This window comes from Pelodiscus sinensis, chromosome 12 (assembly GCF_052426305.1).
Source record: "Pelodiscus sinensis isolate ZL-2025 chromosome 12, ASM5242630v1, whole genome shotgun sequence".
NCBI classification, from domain to species: domain Eukaryota; kingdom Metazoa; phylum Chordata; order Testudines; family Trionychidae; genus Pelodiscus; species Pelodiscus sinensis.
In genome coordinates, this window is record NC_143063.1 from 10,326,504 (window position 1) to 10,344,390 (window position 17,887).

General features: G+C 52.5%; 1 protein-coding gene across 1 annotated transcript; it reads right to left on the reverse strand.

Annotated features, from left to right (window-relative positions):
- Positions 1-450: 450 nt before the first annotated feature.
- LOC149523700 (uncharacterized) lies at positions 451-5,017 on the reverse strand. Its single transcript, XM_089781435.1, has one exon. It carries the CDS (start codon positions 2,149-2,151, stop codon positions 721-723), a length of 1,431 nt encoding a protein of 476 aa, XP_089637561.1. The 5' UTR covers positions 2,152-5,017; the 3' UTR covers positions 451-720.
- Between the last annotated feature and the right edge of the window lie 12,870 nt (positions 5,018-17,887).

The following is a 17,887-nucleotide window of genomic DNA, read 5'->3' on the forward strand; positions in this document are numbered from 1 at the left end:
ACAGCTAACAGGGAGTTTAGAGGGGAGGTTAGAGGGCACTAGTGACTTCTGACCTTCTTTAAAACGTAACTTGTATTATAATCTATATTCCAGAGGCTTAAAAAGAATCCCAGTTTATACTTAAACTTATTCATTAGAAAAATGGAGACACAAGCCCAGCAGCAGAGTGGGGGCTATCCTGTTTATTGCGTCGAGTGTAACTTGTATAATTATGTGTGGTGTCAAAGTCAGACAGGACTCACAGATTTGGCAGACTGCTCTGTTTATTTCAGCAAAGTTTTGCTAAAATGCATGGAGAAAATGTGAGTGCCATACAAGGTTCAAACCTCTTGATTTATACAGTCAAAAGAGAGCCAAAATTAACAGGATTAAAAGGGGGGCAAAACTTCACATAATTAGTGTGAGGCTACTCAAGTACTCTTCATTTCAATATTAAGCACACAGCAATCTCCTGGCTATATCTCCCTGATTATCTGGAATTGTTTCCTGTCTAACACCTAATGTTTCTTTTCCTGTTAAACTCAGGCCCAAATTGGCTAGCACCTTGATCTGCATACCTACAATCAACATTAACATACTTTTCTTCTTCCTCTTAAAAAGACAAACAGAATTCCTTCAACTTATTCAATTATTACAGCACAATTCATCTTTTTCTTACAGTATAATTCTTTCTACTTTCACAATCCCTCCTTTTGGTCAAGCCTTGCCTATGACCAACAATTACTGGGTTCCTTGCATTAACCGTTCTTTGTCTCTCTGTTCATCAGTGATATTTAAAATCATCAGATTAGCACTCTGGTGAGGGGTAGCTAGCTGTGTGATATGTTTTGCACAGTTTTGGATACAACAGGAGATTAACTGAAAACATACAAAAATCATTAAGATCCCAAATAGGATAGTCAGGGCTCCCTGAAACAACCAGTTTCCTATGCCAGAGAAATTGAACAAGTTACTCAGCCATTTCCACAGGGAACTTGGCTCTTCGTGAGGAAGATATGCAATCTTTTCTAAGTAGCTAGCGCGATCTATTACATCATTGGTGTTGTCTGGTATATATACACAACATACTTTGCCAATGAGAGCACAGGTCCCTCCTTTTGCTGCCAGCACTATATCCAATGCCTGACGGTTTTGGAGGACCACTTGTCTGATTGCTCCCATTTCTTTGGCCAGGGCCCTTAAACTTTCTCCAGTTTCATTTGCCATGATTTCAACTACTGCTTGTAACCTCAGAAGCCTTTTTGCATGATGTATTACTCCCCCAAGTGGGATAAAGGAACCACCAATAGCCTCTTCCCAAGTTAAAGGGCTTATGTGATTCACATACCATTGGGCATCCGACAAGTTCCTTCTTTTTCGCCTAAAATTACGGAGGCGTTCTCGTGGGAAGGACTCTAACACTCGGAATTGTGGGAAGAGTTGGGCGGGATAACAGATACCTGACCAGTTAACTGGTAATGTGGTATAGGCCTTTGTCCCACAGACCCAACGATGCCCTATCAAAGCCGGGAAGGGTCGGTTGCACCCCTTTGCCATATAGGTGTCTACAAAGGAGGAGTAATATCCCCCGAAGGGCACACGGTGATTCTCCTTACGGGGTGTGGTGTTATTTGCATGGCATTGAAAGATTGTACTGTTCTCACTAGGGTGGCTGTAGCGGGAGCAGGAGAGTGATTTCCCTGTTTGATCCCAGGTTGAGAAAAAATTCATATCCCCATACCCGGTCCTCCATTTTTCAATCTTGTTTGAATAATCCCATACACCATTGGTTACAATATGCTGAAGACAACTGCTCCTCCCCAGATTCAGCCCCGTCCCATTACACACCCAACACCAGTGACCTTTTCCCTCCACCACGCTTATCCATTTAGATACATTTATTCCTACTGCTTCCCAAGTGTCATTACTGTTCCATGTCTTGTTAAATGGATGAGGTCCTCCGGTGAGGCCTGGGGAATTAAGTGGGATTGCCAAGACAGGAACACCAGCTTGTGAGTGGGCTGGGATGTGGCTGCAGACCCAGCAATTAGAGATATTAAGGGTCTGAGCGATCCATACTTGCTGGTGGATAAAAGAATTGTCATTGTCATTGTGGATTCCCCAGACCTTAAGACACCAGTAGCTGAGGAACAGGCCCCACCAGAGGCACATGCTGGAGGCAAGACCCTTTTTGGTTCTGACAACCTCAGCTGAGGGAACCGCAGTCACGGTTTTATGTCCACCAGGCAGCAGGCGCTAGGCTCACTGCTGCTTCTTCTTGGGCCTTGCTGTTGGTTGTCGTCTGCTTCAGGCAACCCTTACGTGAACGTAGGTTGTAAGGTATTGCAGGCTGTTCCTCTACGTCTTCTTCTGGAGTCAAAATTGACTCTGCGTGGTCCTGAGGCGATGACTGGTCTGCTGGGGGTGGTGCCTTCTTACACTGAGAAGCCTGTATCCATGCTGCTATGCCGGATAGCTTAACAGCCGTCTGGGTAGTGAGCAGCACCTGATGTGGGCCCTTCCACCGGGGTTCCAAGGCGTGTTTTCATTGGTGGTGTCGTATGTAGACCCAATCACCTGTCTCGAGGGTGTGGCAGGCGTCAGAGGTGGGTTCGGTTGGCCAGGCAGCTCAAACCTGTGAATGGAAGTGACTTACAGCTTGCATTAGTCCCTTGCAGTACTGAAGGAGTGTACTGTGAGTCAAGTTCAAGTCTGAGACTGGAGTAATGGTAGCCATTGTTCGCATAGGGCGCCCCATAACAATTTCAAAAGGACTTAATTTATGTCTTTGGGATGGGGTGGATCGAATTTCCATAAGGGCCAATGGTAAGGCCGCTGGCCAGCTTAACCCTGTAGAGTCACAAATTTTTGCAAGCTTATTTTTTAGCATGCCATTTCGTCTTTCAACTGCACCTGCGCTCTGTGGGTGGTAGGGACAGTGCAGCAAGTGCGTGACATGTAATACACGATCCAGGTGCTGAACAAGTTGTCCAGTAAAATGTGTACCCCGGTCACTGGACAAAGTGGCAGGAATTCCTTTGGCAGGCATAATATGATTTAACAAACATTTGGCAACAGACAGTGAATCAGCTTTGCGACAAGGAAAGGCTTCAATCCAGCCCGAAAATAAGCATACCATAACCAGAATGAATTCATAGCGTTCACACTTAGGCATTTGTACAAAATCAAGCTGCCAATGCAAGAACGGTGCTTGGGGCAGGCCTCGGAACCCTTGAGCTCCCTTTACAGGTTTGCCAACATTGTAGCTTTGGCAAGTGGTACAGGCGGCACAGTGGCGAGCTGCGAAAGAGCTGAAATGGGGGGCCCACCATCCTGCCTTAGTTACAGCAGAGATCATACCCTCCTTTCCGACATGCGAAACGCCGTGTAGCAGGGCGGCCAGAGCTGGGTAGAGCGAAAAGGGGGCCACAAAGGCACCACTAGGCGAGCGTCAAAGGGAATCAGGGTGTAGAGAGCAACCCTGGGCGACCCAGGAGTCTTTTTCTGTTTCTGGGGCAGAGTCTTGGAGCAGGGTGAGTTTGGAAAGGGATGGTACAGAAACAGAAAGGGAACCGAGAAACGCATCTGGGGAAGGTTCTATGGCAGCAGCATGTTTAGCAGCTGCATCAGCAAATGCATTACCCTTAGCAACATCAGTATCTGCTGTGGAGTGGCCAGGGCACTTAACAATAGCTAAGGCAGATGGGAGTAAAACTGCATACAGGAGAGCAGAAATGTAGGGGCCATTCTTGATAGGAGTACCAGCAGAGGTAAGGAAACCCCGAGCTTGCCAGAGGGTGCCAAAGTCATGTACAACCCCAAAAGCATATCGAGAATCAGTATAAATGGTGGCGGAGCGTCCCTCAGCCAGAAAGCAAGCGCGGGTTAGGGCAACTAGTTCAGCAACTTGTGGTGAGGTCACAGAAGGTAAAGGCGCAGCTTCTAGGGTTTCAGAGAGTGATACCACAGCGTATCCTGCAAGGAGACGACCTTGGCTATCTCTAAAGCAGGAACCGTCAGTGAATAACACAAGGTCGGAGTTAGAGAGAGGGACATCAGAAAGGTCGGGGCATGGGACGGTGACAGCAGAGGCACTTGCAAGGCAGTCGTGGGGTTCACCGTCATTAGACAGAGGAAGGAGAGTGGCAGGGTTCAACTGAGAACAGCACTTTATGGTGATATGCAAAGCCGAAAGCAGTAAAAGTGAGGCGGGCGGAGGAAAGGTGAGCTGTATTACATTGTAGCAGGAGAGTTTCTATAGAGTGAGGGACCATGAGAGAAACAGGAGAGCGGAAGACAAGGGACTCAGACATTTCAATTAGGCGTGCCGCGGCAGCCACAGCCCGCAGACAGGGGGGTAGACCTTGGGCAACAGGATCCAAGGTGGCAGAGAAATAAGCTACTGGACGATTTTTGCCACCATGCTCCTGAGTAAAAACCCCAAGTGCACAACCAGATTGCTTGTGGCAGAAAAGGGTAAAAGGCTTACAGCAGTTAGGTAACCCTAAGGTGGGGGGGTGCAGTGAGAAGCACTAAAGAGTCAGTTTCTGAGGCAGATGATGAAGGGGAACAGAGGAGTAGATCATTTACATATTGGACCTGCGTCACCCGGGACAGAAAGAAAGCAGAACACAGATCAATAACAGTAAAATGAGTTGCATCTGGTGTGATAGAAGCCAGAATAGTTGCTGGGTTAGGGATTACAGGAAAGGTGGGTACAACAATGCAGTTAATAGCTTGAACAAATCACCATGATTTACCATCAGCTTTTCAAACTGGGAGGATAGGGGTGTTACAGGGGCTGGAACAGGGGACAATAATGCCTTGTTCCCACAGGGTGGATATGACCGGAGCTGAAACCTCTAAATCCCAAAAACTGGGTGCCACAACCCCTTCTCCGACCTTATCCCCATTCTTGGTACCCTCCCCGTTCCCAGTACTGTCTGCCCTGCCCTGAATAATGCTGTATTTGCAGAGCTATCAACTTTTGTGAGGACTGCTTCTCTTTCCTTTTAGAGTGCAGTGGCAATGCTCTGCCACTGCTTGCAATTTGTCCATGGTCTTGGCCTCCCATCCAACACTTATTTGCTTTAACATACTGCTAATAGCAGATAAGAGGCTATTAACAAACGCATGCGCCAGGGCGCCCTGTCCATTTTTACCTGGTTGCTGTACCCCAAAAAACCCCCAAAAAAACCAACCAACCAAACAAAAACCATCAGTCAGTCTGTGTGATAGTTGCCCGGGTTTTTTTCTTTGTTGCTGTTTACGGGGTTATAAGTAGCTTACACAGTTGCAGGAGGTCTGCTTCAGAGGGTTCATAGGCATTGCACACTAGCAAAATTCCTCTGCAAATTTGGTAGGGTTTTCCTGGGGCTTTGGAAAACCTTTTAAAATCGAGTGGAGCTCCGTGTGGGTCCAGGGTTTATAGCTTCAAGTGGGACCGGTCTGAGTCTTCTTGGAGGACGGGGTAAAGGGAAGCGCTCGGTCTGGTGGTGGGAGAGGAGGTTTCCAATAAAGCTTTTTCTTATCATTAGAATTTTTAAGGGAGGCGAGCTTCGATTCAGTTCATTTAAGATTTGCCTCGTCCCACCACTGCATGAAGCAATCTACCTCTCCTCTAGCCAATTTAGTTTTGGGAAGGCCAAGTTTGTCTTTTAAGACGTCCACTTGGTCTTTGTTCCAAGATCCTAACAGTGGCCACTGAGTTTTGGGATCCCCCCAGAGTTAATCTAGATCATTTTTCCAGAAATTTACAGGAGTCCGGACCCTTTCTAAAATATATAAACTGAGCCAGGGTCCCTTTAGGGAACTATCCCTGCTTAGACGTCTAGTTACCCATACAGGAGGACTTCATATACCAATTGCACAAGGAGGAAATTCGGGTTCGTCAGAGCGGTGCCCAGTGCAACACACAAAAGAAGCCCACAGGCTACTGCCTCAATCGCCCTTGCGTTCACTCCAAGGATTTTATCCAAGGTGCGGTGCGGCTGCGATTGTGCAGATTCCAGTCACACAGACCGTGGGGACAGGAGCCCCTTGGTCGGCCAGTCCCCGGACAGGGATGGCTCCCAGACTCACTCACACCACAGGGAAGACGGATAGACACAGAGACAAGACAGTCCTCAGTCCGGACAAAATAATTACCTGACCAGAGTCCTGATGTTAGATCCCGGGATCCCTACCAGAACAGAGCAGGAACCAACAGGTTCGATGGCGTAGACTTCGCTGTGGCTGTGCACCTTTCCGTTCTGGCTGAGGACCGCTCAGGCCAAATGCCCAGGTGCCGGCTGCCACGGTCATCCTGCAAGATGGTCAGGGATCACACAGCCTCAGCGAAGACGGTTGCCATCTCAGTAGAACCTCCAAATTGTCAAAGTCAGACAGGACTCACAGATTTGGCAGACTGCTCTGTTTATTTCAGCAAAGCTCTGCTAAAATGCATGGAGAAAATGTGAGTGCCATACAAGGTTCAAACCTCTTGATTTATACAGTCAAAAGAGAGCCAAAATTAACAGGATTAAAAGGGGGGCAAAACTTCACATAATTAGTGTGAGGCTACTCAAGTACTCTTCATTTCAATATTAAGCACACAGCAATCTCCTGGCTATATCTCCCTGATTATCTGGAATTGTTTCCTGTCTAACACCTAATGTTTCTTTTCCTGTTAAACTCAGGCCCAAATTGCCTAGCACCTTGATCTAAATACCTACAATCAACATGAACATACTTTTCTTCTTCCTCTTAAAAAGACAAACAGAATTCCTTCAACTTATTCAATTATTACAGCACAATTCATCTTTTTCTTACAGTATAATTCTTTCTACTTTCACAGTGGCTTATGTGTGCACCCGTTGCAAGGAGCTCCTGACCCTCAGAGACCGAGTTCGTGCTTTGGAGGCCAGGGTGTCTGAACTGGAGGAGCTAAGGGAGGCAGAGAGCTATGCTGATGAGACTTTCCAGGACACAGTAGTACTGTCCCACCTCCAGTCTGAGAGCCCCAGTGCTCTTAAGGAGGATGAAAGTCTCAAGGGAACAGAGCATTCAATGGGAGCAGAGGGAAACCATCCCATAGTTGGGACCCTCCTCCCAGAGGATGTTGCGGTTTCCTCTCGCACTGGAACAGGCAGAGGAGGCAGAGGGAAGGCAAATGTGCCTGTCGATAGCAGGGCAGGTGCTGAGGAGGCTGCATGGGCCGGAAGTGTCCCACACTTTGCTGTGGATGCCAATGGAGTGTTAAATGGGAGGGAGGGAGATGCTCTGTTACCACCTCAGCCCCCGAGTTCCCTTCCCCTCCTCCTGACAGGGCAGAGCGGGGTAAGGGCCCAGCCGGCTACAGTGATGGAGCCAGCTCCCTGCCGGGCACAAGGCTTCCCCTGCTTCCTGAGAGAAGATGCCCAGGCCCAGCCCCTGAGGAGCCAGCCCCTCCCCCTTCCCTTCCCAGGTGCAGAGGCGACAGCTCTCTGGAGACTTCCAGCAGGCTCCTAATTTCTGTGGGTCACCCCTCCCCCCACTTCCCGCCAGCTCCACTAGAGGGGCAGAATAAGGCTTTGGGGATCATCCCTGCGTCATGATCTCTGGCTGCTCCTTATTGAGTGGGGGTGTGTCTACACTTGTCCCCTAGTTCGGACGAGGGAGGCAAATGAAGCATACCCAAGTTGCTAATGAAGCGCGAGATTTAACTGTTACTCCTCGTGCAATGAGGAGTAACAGTTAAATCGAGGGAAGGGTTTTAAATCGGACCACTGTGTCTACACACGGTGAGTTAAATCGGGCGACTAGCATTTTAAAATGGCAACCGGCTGCAAATATGCTAACCAAGCACGGGATATTTAAATCCCACACTTCATTAGCAACTTCGGTATGCTTCATTTGCCTCCCTACTCCGAACTAGGGGGCAAATGTAGACATCCCCTGAGAGAAGTAGAAACAGCAGCAGCAGAAGAAAGAAAGAAAACAGTAGCAGCCACAGAAGAAGCAGAAGCACAAACAGAAGAAGGAGAAGCAGAAAAACAAATAGGAGCAGCCACAGAAGGAACCATAGAAGCAGATGAAGCAGCAGAAACAGCAGCACTGCAGAAGAAGCAACAGCAGCAGCAGAAGGAGCAGCAGAAGAAAGAACAGAAAAAGAAGTAGCAGCAGCAGAAAGAGTAGCAACAGGAAACAAACACCAGATGGAGAAGAAGAAGTAGCACAATAGCAGCAACAGCAGAAGTATCCACAGAAAAAGAAGGAGCAGCAGCAGCCAGAGAAGCAGCAGCAGCTGCAGAAGCAGTAGAAGAAACAGAGAAGAAAAGAGGCAGCAGCAGCAGAAGAAGAAAAGAGCAGCAGGAACAGCAGAAGAAGAGGCAGGAATAGGAGAAGCTGAAGAAGCAGCAGCCGAAGAAAGAGGAATTAGCAGCAGCAGCAGGGCTGTGTCCTGATTTTAAGAGGAATAAGGGACCTTTCAGAAAAGGCTTTTTTTCCCAAAAGATCCCTGTCTAGACTGGCGCTTTTTTCCGGCAGAGCCCCGAGCCGGAAAAAACCGGCAGCCATGTTCATGAAAATGGAGCGGGGAAAATTTAAATCCCCGCTGCATTTGCAATTCCGACTTGTCTCATCTGCATCCCTTTCCGGAAAAGGGGTGCAGTGTAGACACAGCCCAGAAGAAGAAGAAAAGCAGCAGCAGAAGAGGCAACAGCAGAGTAAGTAGCAGCCACAGAGGAAGAAGGAGCAAAAGCAGAAGAAGAATCAGCAAAAGAAACAACAGAAGAAAAAGTAGCCAAAGAAGCAGCAGCACAAACAGAAGAAGAAACATGAAAACAAGCAGGGGCAGGAGAAGGAGCAGCAACAGAAGAAGCGGCAGCAGCAGAAATAGTTGAGCAGTGGTCACTGAGCAGTGGATCGGGGTCTAATGACAGATCTCAGAGCCTCTGGCCGATGATCCTGGCTGGTTTGTCCAGGAAGCTCTCAAGGGCTAACGCTTCAGTTGCTCCTCTCCCCATTTTCATGCTGCTCCTGCCTTCTGCATTGAAGCTGCCCCCTTGGTATCCTCCTGCTTGCTGTGCAGGGTGTGGGAAGGAGAAGGGGGGGCTCTGATGTCAGGGTGTTCCTCCCTCCCTCTACTCTTATGCCCTATCTCCACACAGAGAGCAGGGGATGGAGGGAGCTCGGCAATGCACAAATCTCTGTCACTCTCAGTGTGTGTGTCTCTGTCATTCTCACAAACACACACTGTCCAGTCTGACCTGGCTTTACCTCAGAAGTTCACACACAGGGTCTCCCTAGCAGGGGCAGACTCTGAGGGGTTTCCCTCGCAGGGATTTCCCGCCTGAGACGGGATAAAAGGCCGATAGCTGGACAGTTTGGGGATCACCGTCCCAGAGGCAGGGTGCGCGGGGTTTTCCTCACAGGACATCAGACTCCGGATCAAGACAACTGCAGCCTTACGGGAGACTCCACTGAAGACCATCGCCAGCCACCCTGAGAACTACTTACCATCGGCAGGGAAGAGGACTTGGAGCGCTCTTCTCAGGGCTCCTCTCAAAGCTCTCGGTGAGCTGCGAGATTTGAGCCCCAGAGCGACAGTCTGGGAACTTTCAAGAAGGCTGCTATAAACTTTGGTTATTACACTGACCATGCCAATTGGACTCAGCCGAAATTTTCCGTTTCCTTGTGATTTTTGGGAATTGATTACTGTACTGTTTGCATCTGACGAAGTGGGTCTTTGCCCACGAAAGCTTATGCTCCTACACTTCAGTTAGTCTATAAGGTGCCACAGGACTCCTCGTCGCTTGTACTGTTTATTGGTTGTCGTTAACCATTTTTTAATCTCCGCTGAATCCCCTATTTTGTAAATTACCCTTCATAAATTGGTCATATGTTCGATTCACCTTAATTGGCCCTTTGATGAATAAAAACGCGCCACCAGATGATAGAATTATAGAATACTAGGACGGGGAGGGACCTCGAGAGGTCATTGAGTCCAGTCCCCTGCCCTCATGGCAGGACCAAATACTGTCTAAACCATCCCTGATAGACATTTATCTAACCTACTCTTAAATATTCCCAGAGATGGGGATTCCACAATCTCCCTGGGCAATTTATTCCAGTTTTTAACCACACTGATAGCTAGGAACTTTTTCCTAATGTCCAACTAAAAGCTGCCTTGCTGCAGTTTAAGCCCATTGCTTTTTGTCCTATCCTCAGAGGCAAAGATGAACAAGTTTTCTCTCTCCTCCTTATAACACCCTTTTAGATACCTGGAAACGGCTATCCTGTCCCCCCCACAATCTTCTCTTTTCTAAATTAAAGAAACCCAATTCCTTCAGCCTTCCCTCATAGCTCATGTTCTCTAGACCTTTAATTATTCTTGTTGCTCTTCTCAAGACCCTCTCCAATTTCTCCACATCTTCCTTGAAATGTGATGCCCAGAACTGGACACAATACTCCAACCCTTAGATAGCTATTTGGGCGGCTCTGACAGTGTAACCGACCACTCTCCCCTCACCTGGCTGCACCAGAGGAAAGGGGCCAATGCCAAACTGCTGAGCTCTACGACATGGAGGCGGGCCCATGGGAAGGTGTCATGAACAGGAGGAGTGCTGACCAGCACCCGCTGATTAAAGGGTTAATTCAGGTACCTAGCAAAGGTGTCAGCCAGGGGGCCAGGAGAACCAATCGAGACAGAGGGTTGAAATGTGAATTGGATTTAGGTTCCCTGCCTGCTCTCTTTGGCTACGTCCATACCGCAACCTTTTTCCGCAAAAGCTTGTGCAAATGAAGCGCAGAGTAGACTATCGCCACGCTTCATTTGCATAATTAATTAGCAATAGTTGTTGCACGAGAGGCTTTTATACAAAAAGGAGCTGTGTAGATGTGAAACGCCCCCCCACCCCCCGCGCAAGAGCCATTCTTCCCGAAAAAATGAGCATTGTGCCAGAGGGTTTTTTCTGTTTTAATTCGGTTTCCTCAGTTGTTCTGTAACATCAAGGAAACAAGTACTCTTTATCACGTTTCTCTCTTGTTTTGTAACAAAAATCACTTCTTGTAAGGTGAGGATTTGATTCCTGTGTCCTGGAAGGTCTGTCTGTGGATCTGCGAGAGGCAGCCGTGGTGGGCGGGGCTGTGAGAGGCAGATGTAGTAAGCTGAGGGTCAGTAATATGGAGTCAGCAGGCCTAAGGCCTGCAACACGGAAACAGCAACAGGCCTGCAATCTAGTGAGCAAGACTTTGGTTCAGTAACACAGGAGCCAAGAAAGAAGCCCTATTGATAACTGTGGGATTGTGTAAGTTAGGTCGAGCATGGAAGGACACAGGGAGGCACTGGGTACAGACTGTGAGCCAAAGGGGAGTAATGGAACATCTGAATAAGAAATGTCTTGGTACAAAAACTCCCTAAAAACTAATGCACAGACCGACCTAGGTTCAGGACCGGGTCAAAACTGACAGCATGAAGGATAGTAAGTGAGCCCCCCTTCCATACAGTGAGGGGTGGTAACTAGGCAACAGAGGGTGATAACCTGGTACGTAAGAAATGATGTAAGTTGTTTGTACCTGTCTATAAAAGGACACCGCAGAGGGTGCTCTCCGGCTGACCTTGGGGGGGGGGGGCGCACTAGGTGCCTGAATGGCAGGTGTCATTGCCTAAACTTACAGAGTGCACAGTAACTTAACTTTGACTAAGTGCTGTTAATATCTGTTATATGGCAATAGGCCTGCCCGGTGTTGGTACCGTGTCAACGCGGGCCATAGTGCCCAGTGGTGTCACATTGTACTGATCTGTGTTACCAACTGGTAGAGCTTCAACCTGCTCGACTGATTTCAAACCTTGCCTGCATCTGTCGTTTCCGGGGCCTCTCAGAGATCTCTTGTGTTGACCCGAGTGCACGGGGTCTAACACGCTAGATAAAGGGAGTACCGACTGTTACGCACGCAGCCGAGAGTTTATTATCACCGACGGAGTAGAGGTCCTGTCAGGAGCGCGCCAGGACGACCCTGACCAGACGACGCTGACACTGACAGTCCAGACCACCGAAGGTACCGAGGTACAAAACACCGAGATACGACAGCAGACATGGCAGGCTGGGAGGGCTTGGGCCGGGGAAGCCCCAGGCCATAAGGCCTGAAGGCAGGGTTGCAGAGGTAGCAGGTCCGCACCCTTTGCCAGGGAGGAGTGGCCAGGAGGGACTGCAGTCTGCCCAGAAACGGGCTAGAGAGAGGGACTTGCAGCGGCCAGCTGAGGTCTGGAGAGTGCAAGGGAACTGGGTGTTCCTGGGGGGAGCTGGGTGCTCTCCAGTCCCCACGGCCCAGGGCGGGAGGCTTCAGGAACGTCTGTGAAGTGCTGGGGGATCATGAGCTGGGAGATGTCACCCCCCCCACACACACATGGTCAGCTGTGTGGCCCAGGACGCCTGGGTTCTTGTGTGGCTCAGGCTGGGAGGGAGCTGGCCAGGGGCTGCAGGAGGGAGCTGCCTGTCCTATGGCCAGAGGCTGCGTTGCCCACGCTCACGGCTGCTCACGGCTTCTTGCAGGATACAGCTGCTGAGAGGTTACTGAGGAGACAGGACGGGCGGGTCCCCAGGCAGAGAGCTGCCCCCCCCTCCCTGGGGCAGAAGCGTCCCCACGTCGCGCAGGAGCTGCTGTGCCTGGCATTGCTGGGCCTCTACCCTGCTGAGACAATAGCTTCTGCAGATACAGTCAGCAATGCCTATTAATCCGTTTCTGCCTAACGCGGGATTTGTGTTTAACACAACACAGCACAAGGCAGCAATAAGACAAACCCCACAAGACAAACAAACATCAAACACAATCTTTGTCGCGACAGAGGAATTCACAGCAACGCAGGGTCTACAGCAGAGATACATTTATTAGTCCAGGAGTTCAGATAATTCCCCCGCGCTGCATATCCTCCATCCCCGGCCGCGCCCCCGAGGCTGCCCCCAGCCAGAACAAGTATCGCTGCCCCTGCCCTGTGCCCCCTGCCGCACCTAACAAAGGTCATTCTGCACCTGAGAGGGAACGTGGCCCCGTAGCGCCGCCCCGAGAGTGGGTTTGACCGATGAGCCGGATCCTAACTGGCTCCCACCCTAACCCATTTGCGGCGGCGTGCGTGGGAGTCAGCCCTGTCTAAGCGGAGCGCGCCGTGACTGCGGGTCTATCCCCAGTGACTGGTGTAACGCAGCCAGGCTGGGAGTTGTCCCTCCGACGGGGGGCAGAGTGTCCCATTGGGAAGTGGGTCACAGGACCCCTCTGAGGACTCCTCTCCTGCCCTCCACCAGTCACTGTGGCCCCTGCCCGTAGGACCAGCGAGGGAGGGGACTGCACCACATGGGGGAAGTGCCACAGTCTGGGGCCCTGCCCGCAAGAGGGTCCTGTGACCCCTCCAAGGAGTCTCTCCACCGTCCCCTCCCTACCAGTGAGGGTCACCCCCTCCCCCACGCCAGCTCAGAAGGGAAACGTGCACCAGTCAGAGGGGCAGCCCGAAGGGCCAGGCGCTGAGTTCTGGAAAGACGTCCAGTGAGCGAGACGGGCTCTTCCTCGCACTGTTGCGCTGGGGCGTCCAGGGCGATGGTGCCGGCCGGCTGCTCAGCTCCAGAGATGGAGGCTTCTGGTCTAGGCTGTCGGGCACTGGCTGCTCTGACTGGTGCACGTTTCCCTTCTGAGCTGGCCTGAGGCGGGGGGCAGGGGGTGACCCTCACTGGTAGGGAGGGGACGGTGGAGAGACTCCTTGGAGGGGTCACAGGACCCTCTTGCGGGCAGGGCCCCAGACCGCGGCACTTCCCCCATGTGGTGCAGTCCCCTCCCTCACTGGTACTACGGGCAGGGGCCACAGTGACTGGTGGAGGGCGGGAGAGGAGTCCTCAGAGGGGTCCCCTGACCCACTTCCAGATGGGTCCCTGCCCCGCACCCGTCACCAATCGGTGAAATCCATTCCCGAGGCAGATCCACGGGGATAAAACACAAGAGGGTCCAAGACCCCTCCAAGAATTCCCCACGTGGCCTTCTGAGATGGGGGAGGGGTGAAACCCGCCCCAGTTGGCAGAGGGCTCTGTGGGGTTTCTTGGAGGGTCAGAGGAGTCTCTTGTGGCCGGGGCACCTGACCACAGCACTTCTGTGCCTGGGCACGTCCCCTCTCTCCAGGGCCTCTACCCGACTGGCAGAGAGCAGTGGGAGGCATGGGCAGCGGGCGAACGGCTGACGAGGGAAGGCAAACCTCAGCCCCGCCCCTTCTTCCTAAGGCTCCGCCCCCCCAAGCCCACCAGGCTGCTGCCCCTGTCCTGCCCTGCCCTCTCCTCCCCACACTGGTGGCTGCCCAGCCCCAGATTTCTACCCTCCCACACCAGCCCTCAGGCTGCCCGGTGCCCTGGCATCCCCGCAAGCCCCAGAGCAGCCGGGCAGCCTCAGCTTCCCACCCCAGTCCCAGAAGGCTGGGCAGCCCCAGCCCCTCCCCCACCGCGCACCCCAGAACGCGCAACCCCAACCCCTCCCCCACCACGGACCCCAGAACGCGCAACCCCAACCCCTCCCGCACCGCGGACCCCAGAACGCGCAACCCCAACTCCTCCCCACCGCGGACCCCAGAATGCGCACAACCCCATCCCCTCCCCACCGCGGACCCCAGAACGCGCACAACCCCAACCCCTCCCCACCGCGGACCCCAGAACGCGCAACCCCAACCCCTCCCCACCGCGGACCCCAGAACGCGCACAACCCCAACCCCTCCCCCACCGCGGACCCCAGAACGCGCGCAGTCCCAGTGTCCCCCAGGAGAGTGGTCCCACGCTGGTCTTTGTGGGAAGGCAGACGGACGACGAGAGAGACCCACCCAGATGGGCAGAGGCCGGTGGGAAGGGCCCGGAGATGGGTGGGTCTGATGGTGACTCAGAAGCCATGTCCTGGGGTGTCGGGCAGGACAAATGTTGTGGAACAAGCAAAAGTCCACGACAGCTGCAAGTCTCTGGGCCAGGAGCGGATCCTCGGTTCTTGTGGACACGCCGCAGGGCCGGGGAGGGGCTTGGCGTCCTCTGGCCTGTGGGTTGAACGGCTCCTGGTCCCGGTCGTGGCTGGTTCCCCGTCACGTGCAGCTCTGCCCCTTCCGGATCCTTGTGGTGTCCCAGCTGCTTGGTCTCCCGGCCAGGCCGGGGAGCGGTGGGCTCAGCCGGTGTCTGTCAGAGGAGACAGGGCAGGAGCACAGATGAGAAGGACACAATTGTCAAGGGGGAGAATCTGGACCAGGGCAGGTTCCCCTTCCTCCCCCTTTGCCATTTCCCTGAGAGCCGGCATCCCTGAGAGAGCCCAGCCCCTCCCCCGGCCGCTGCTCCCCTGGGGCTGGCGATGGCCGAAGGGAGTCCTGGAGAATCCCCCTCTCTCCGCGCGCTGCTGACGGAGGGGATCCCATGGAGAAGCTGTGGCTGGGGGGCTGGGCCATCGCGCATGGAGCCCAAAGGCAGGGGGGGGGTCGTTCGGGGTAGGGCCGTGGTAGGAACAATTTCCCTCAGCTCCAGCCCCCACGCGAGTGGCCCCCGGTGACTCCAGGACGCCGCGTCGCTCCTGCCACCCCTCACGGCCCCTCTCGCCCCACGGAACCTGCCTCCCTGCTCCAAAGAGCTGCTCCCGTCTGTGGTACCTACCGTGGCAGGAGGAAGAGTCCTTCTGTGTCGGTGCCGCTCCCAAGTCGTAAGAAGCACCCAACACGCGGTTCGCAAGCTTCTGCAGCCATTGCCGATGTTTGTTCAGGATGAGCCACGTGTCCCTGTCCGATTTTAAAGGCTGTTGCTGAAAAGCTGAAACAAAGAGGAAACAGGTTGGAAACCCCACAGAGCTGCTGTAACTGATGCCTGGAAAACCTCTGCTTCCCAATGACCTTTGCCCCGGGAACACGACAACAACCGTGACTCTGACATTCAGGCGCCGATCCGCAGAAAGGGTTTAGGCTCCTCACTTCTACTGAACCCTTTGTGCATTTGTGCCGCCTTCAGTGCTCCAGAGGTGGCAGGGAAAGGAGTTCCCAGGGGGCCTGGCAGGATACCGTAGGAGCTAAGAATCAATCTCTGGGTGAAGGTCCTTGGGGAGGAGACAATGCAAACTTTTCTGACACAGGGTAAGAATCCTTCTCCTCCTACTAATGCCTCGTCATAGTGAGGGTCCTTTTCCATTCTGGCCAGCTGTCCTTGAGGGCCTTTCTGTTCTTACCCCCATTTCACGGATGGGGAAGGTGAGGCACAGAGTTGCTCCTGGTGGCTCAAAGCTCCCGACTCCCATTCTTATGTCCTACCAGCAAGACCACTCTTCTCCCTTCAGCACTGTCCTCAGACCCAGAGGGACACTGTGACATCTGTGTTCAGGCCTCATACTGCCCACAGATGCCCAAACGCCCAGAGGTATTTCCTTACCTTCACACAGGCGGGTGACACCAGCTGCAGTCACTCTTTTTGACAACAGGTCACAGTAATGGTGGATGGTTTCTCCTACACAGACAAGGAATAGAATGGAGCTCACACTGTTTCAGTGTCATCCCTGCAAATTACTAAAGAGTCAGCCATTCCCATAAGACAGCCCTTGGGAAATTCAAGACAGTCCTTCAGCGTGATGCAAAACACAATGAAGAAAGCATCCGACCCCAGGAATCACTGAAAGGCCGAGTGGCGAAGGAGATTGAACTCAAAGGGGAGGTGCACACGGTTAAGCCTGCGATTAATCGCCATTGAATTTTTTAATCGTTCCCATATTTCTTCAAACAAGAGTGCAAATCTGAGCAGTAAAACAGAGAACTTTGGAATTCAAAGGGACCTTGAGACGCCATCAGGTCCAGCCCCCTGCCCGCGCAGCAGGACCAAGCACCATCCCTGACAGATTTGCCCCAGATTCCTAAACGGTCCCCTCAAAGACTGACTCATAACCCTGGGTTGAGTAAGACAATGCTCGAAGCACTGAGCTCTCCCTCCCCCGTAATGTTCATTGAGAGCTCGGAGCAGCATTTCACGCCGTCTCAGAGGGCACACCGGGTGCAATTCTTTTAGACAACTTGACTTCTAGTCATTTAGGAAAGAGCACGTGATACTCCTTACCTGGGCAAGCTGCAGACCGAGCAGCAGTACGCCAGGGACGGGAGGAACGAAATCACACACCCAAACACAATAGCACTGATATTTTATTCAACTAACTCGTCTATGTTCCATCCCTGTTTCGCAGTTGCAGCAGGCGCCTGAGGTGCTGGCTGATGCTTGTCCTGAAACCCCTTTTTGTTCATGTGCAGATTTTATTAACTCTAACAGCCCTGGAACTGCTCCCGGGGGCTGCTTTGCTTACCGATGAAGAGGGCTGCAGAATGTCTGATGGACGCCTGGGAGCTTTCCAGATACTCTAAGGCCTGGAACAGGAACCTGGGGAAGTTCCTCTTGTAATTCTTCATCTAGGAGCAGAGCAGGAGACATGCTCAGAGCAGACAAAGTGATCAACCTACAGCTGACAGGCCAGGGTCGCTGAAGCACAGAGGGAAGCCAGGGCAAGAGCCAGTAGGAGCCCAGATGTCCGGAGTCGGGCCCATGGGGAAGAGCATTTCTAAGCTGGGCACAGGCAGAGGGGCAGGAGTCCACGGGCAGGAGGCAGGGGCAGCGCTAAGTTCGGGAGATGGGGGCAGTGGAAAGGGTGGGATTGGATAACAACTGAGGAAAGGCCGAGCCCCTCTGGGGGGGCTGCCTCTGCTCCCTGCGTGATGAGCGGGAGAGAATCCCTCTGGGCACTCGGGGTGGGGGTAGAAAGGTCTCCCTGAGCTCCCCGGTCACCGCTCCCCGGGCCCACAGAATTCACCTACCAGGCACTTCCCGACGCCGGGCAAGAGCCGCGAGGAGCCATCCCAGGCCAGGCTGCAGAAGAGACTCTTGAGATGGGCCCAGCCGAGGAACACGGCGCAGCGGAAGAGCGTCGC